Source organism: Lactuca virosa, chromosome 4 (assembly GCF_052849685.1).
Source record: "Lactuca virosa cultivar CGN04683 chromosome 4, Lactuca_virosa_CGN04683_v6, whole genome shotgun sequence".
Classification (NCBI taxonomy): domain Eukaryota; kingdom Viridiplantae; phylum Streptophyta; class Magnoliopsida; order Asterales; family Asteraceae; genus Lactuca; species Lactuca virosa.
Window position 1 is genome coordinate 421138712 of NC_136429.1, and position 4198 is coordinate 421142909.

Consider the following 4198-nt stretch of genomic DNA (forward strand, 5'->3'; position numbering starts at 1 on the left):
AAATGAATTACTTAAATATTGTATGATTTTTGTACACAATGTCATATTAATATTGTGAATACCAACCTTTGAATTAGATATTGTTTAGATTCACGGTGTGAATCTCACAACAAATTGAAATCTTAAGATAAAATCTTTTTATTGGAAAAAAACTAAATATATAATAATACATAATTTTTGGTCTTTACAAACATGCATCCATATCAATATATAAACAATGTTGTATGGGATACAAATCGTCAATACACGTATAAATAGGGGTGCTCGTTTGGATGGATCGATTCGATCTGATCTAATCAAGTGAATCCAAATTGATTTCGGTTTTCAAAACATGGATCCGAATTTTCCAAACAAAATTTAAATTCGATCCAAGCCAACCAAATTACAATTCTATTGGACAGGTTTCACATTTTGGTTTTCAAGAGGTGAATATTTAAAAAAAAATGAATAACTTAAATATTTTTCAACTTTAAACAAAAATATATTGTTTAGTTGTGAATTAAAATTTATGCAGTACTAAGAAAAATTATATTATAATTTAATATTATAGATAAATAATAAATTGTTATTCGATTTTTTGGACTATTCTGTTTTTATTTTGTATTTATTTTATAAACCGAAACAAATTCGAAATCTAAAATATTAATTCTATTTTGCTAAAAAATTATCAAAAAATCTGAATATCCAAACCAAAAGTTTAGGAGCTTAAGATAAAAAGCATATTGGCTACAAAATTTATCATTTATATATTCCTCCAAATTATATATATATATATATATATATATATATATATATATATATATATATATATATATATATTAAAGCACATGGAAAGTTTCAACAGGAAACTTTCCATGTTTCTAATTTTAACACTATATTTTTACTTTTTTTTTTAATTTTGCCACCAGAGTTTCAACAAACTTTTCATTTTTATAATTTTACCCCTTTATTTTTACTTCTTCGTATTTTTGCGACTAAATATTCACTTTTACTTCTTTAAAACCTTTTTTCTTTATTCTTTTATAATTTTACCACTTTATTTTTACTTTTTATAATTTTGCCGCTAAAATTTCAACAAACTTTTCCTCTTTATAGTTTTGGTATTTTATTTTTACTAATTTTGCACTAAAGTTTCAACAAACTTTTCCTCTTTATAATTTTGACACTTTATTTTTTACTTATTTATATTTTTGCCACTAAACTTTCACCCGTGCAACGCACGGGCCTTTTCCTAGTTTGTATGAAACTTTAGGACCTTAGGTTAGTAAAGTGTAATTACTCGTAAACTTAAGTCGTAGTTAACACAATGCCACGTCATCATAAATTTGGCGGTTGAAACACAACTTCATCCATCTTCTTCTTCCTCTAACTACATCCTCTTATTCCTCTCTGCGTCTGCGTGTTTTCAGTGTGTGAGAGAGAGGGTAATCGCGAAGCTCCATGACGATGAAAGCAATATCTGTATCGATCGGCGGAGGAGGTAACATCATCTGTTCTCAACGATTAAATCTCTCCGGCAACCACCAATTTATCTCTTTGAATCAGTTTTCACCGTTAAATCTCCGACGGAGCTCCAGCAGCCTTAGTAATCAGGATCCTTTTCTCGAAAGGCCTAAAACTTACCTTAAATTTAAGTTTGTTATTGCTAGAGCGGCCGATTCTACTCAGGCGCCGGTTCCTGCTGCAGTTACAGGCGGCAAATCGATCGTCGAAGACGAGGAGTTTTCACTCGCAAAGGTACTCGCTACTATTGTGTCTTTCTTATGCTTCGGAGAATGATTGGTATCGGCTATTTGCTTGATCTGAAAAATTGGAGATATGTTGTCTCCGTTCAGATAAGCGAATCTGCATACTGCATACTTATGTCGAGTGTTAGATGATTATTGAAGTTAGATTTCCGGAAACGATGCTTGCTTATCTTATGCATTTTATCTACTTAGTAAAGACATAATAGAATTGCTTCAACCGGAGAAAGAACAGATGATGAGCTCTTGAGAAGTAGTAGCCCTAAATAAATAGAAACCTAGAACAAATTTCTACACCTTTTCCAAGTGTTCTAATCTTTTAGCAACTGAAATTATTAAGCAGGATGCCAATCTAGCCCTAATAGTATGATACAAAAAGAGGTTTAAAGTTTAAACATCCATGAATGCATTATGCTTTTAAAGAAAATTGCTCTCAAACTGTATTATGCTTTTAAACATCCATGGATGCCAATCTGCAGGTCTCCTTTGGTGTAATTGGACTAGGTCTTGGATTATCACTCCTCTCGTAAGTACCTTACTTTCATAAATAACACTTGTTTAATTTCTAATTGCATTTCTGAGATTGTTTTGCATACACTTAAACAGTTATGGTTTTGGAGCTTATTTCAACATCCTCCCTGGATCTGAATGGTCTGCAATTATGTTAACATATGGATTCCCCTTAACAATTATCGGAATGGCTCTTAAGGTCAACCATTCTTGCTATGCTTTCTCATCTTTCTCCAACTTTTCTTCTCAATTTCCATGAGAAACAATACAAATGCTCTTTTGAATTTTGATCCTTTATTTTAATTTATATTACATTTCCCAGTATGCAGAACTCAAACCTGTCCCATGTTTGACTTACTCTGATGCTCAAATCCTGAGAGAAAAATGTGCCACTCCTATCCTTAAGCAGGTTAGAAAAACAATCATACCAATATGACTTTCTCATTTATTTTGTATTATTGTTGTGTTATAAGTTATAACTTATAATTGATTAAGTAAAAAAAATAATTGGTTTTTGTTATGTATTAGGTCAGAGATGATGTCATAAGATATCGTTATGGAGACGAGCAGCATTTGGAGGAGGCTTTGAAACGTATTTTCCAGTATGGTTTGGTAAGTTCTTGCTTTTATATGCATTTTAGATGGAAATCTTGCTAATTTTTAAAATATTTAAAAAAAAAAAAAAAGAATATAGTACTTCTATTTTGTTGATGTTGATATGTTTTGTTGTTTGGTTTAGGGTGGAGGTGTGGCAAGAAGAAATGCTCCAATTCTAACAAAAATCCGGGAAGAAGTAAGCATCAACTTCAATTTCAATCAAATGTTATTTGTTTTGTTTAATTATCTTCCGGAAACATTAACCTTAAACTTTCCAAATATGATGATTTTTCAGGTTTCTGAAGATGGTAAGTATTGCTTAGTGTTGGTGTTTGAGGCAAAAGCACTTGAGTTGGCTGACTTCGAGAAAAGACAGGTGAGTCATGTCTTTTTTTCACATTAAATAAATAATATTTAAACAGCATTTGAGGAAATGGAAGAAAAAATTAGGCTTTAAACAATATTTGTTTTATAGGAAAAATTTGCTTCTTTTTTTGGCCCGGGAATAACAGCCGAAGTTGGTGAGTTCTTGTTACGTTTGGATATTTATACAAAATTTAAAAGCTTTATTTTTTTTTTCAATAAAATTTATTGGAGATTGTTGTGTATGTAGGGAAAGGAGAAGAAGAGAAAACATATGATGTACGCCTTATTTCAAACACAACACTGTAATTATCATGTCTTTCCATCAAACCGCACATCCCCTTTGTATCGCCTTGCAAAGTGTTCCACTAGATTTTGCATAGCATATGGGAAAACATTGTATCATTCGTTATATAAAAAGTACAAAGATCTATCTATATTATATCTATATCTATTTATATATACTTATAATAAAGACATTTTTTCTTCAACCAAATTAATTTGAAATCTCCAATTTTTCAACTTATTTTTAAATTAATACATTAAATCCAATATTATTGTAATTTCATTATTAATTATTTATTCTCAATATAATATACTTAGTTTGTTAATGTTAAATTCAAAACAGAATTTTTATGATATATTCAAAACCTATTTTTTCTGAATAGTTAAAAAGTTTAATAAGTAAGATCTAAATCAAAATGTCAAATTAATAATTTTTTTTATTAAATATTGCTTTTTATAATAATAATTTTCCTAAAAATAGATAGTTTAAATTAAATTAAAAATATTAAAAGTGTAACACCTCGAATTTCAAAACAAATTTTTCATTTTTAATTCACCAAACATTATTCATAAATCTAAGTCATCACAAAAATTATAAGTCATTATCAAACAATATCAAAGTACCCCAAAATCCACAAGACATCATAAGCCGACGAATGTGTACAATCATGCCTCCACCTTTCCGGAATCTACAAAAG

At 29.5% G+C, this 4198-nt stretch overlaps 1 protein-coding gene across 1 annotated transcript; it reads left to right on the top strand.

Annotated features, from left to right (window-relative positions):
- Positions 1 to 1344: 1344 nt before the first annotated feature.
- Positions 1345 to 3652, top strand: APE1 (acclimation of photosynthesis to environment). Its single transcript, XM_079046079.1, has 9 exons — positions 1345 to 1737; positions 2225 to 2271; positions 2352 to 2454; positions 2578 to 2664; positions 2784 to 2867; positions 2995 to 3048; positions 3148 to 3228; positions 3328 to 3373; positions 3466 to 3652. The coding sequence occupies exons 1-9, from the start codon at positions 1441 to 1443 to the stop codon at positions 3522 to 3524; spliced, it is 858 nt and encodes a 285-aa protein (XP_078902205.1). The 5' UTR covers positions 1345 to 1440; the 3' UTR covers positions 3525 to 3652.
- The last annotated feature ends 546 nt before the right edge of the window (positions 3653 to 4198 follow it).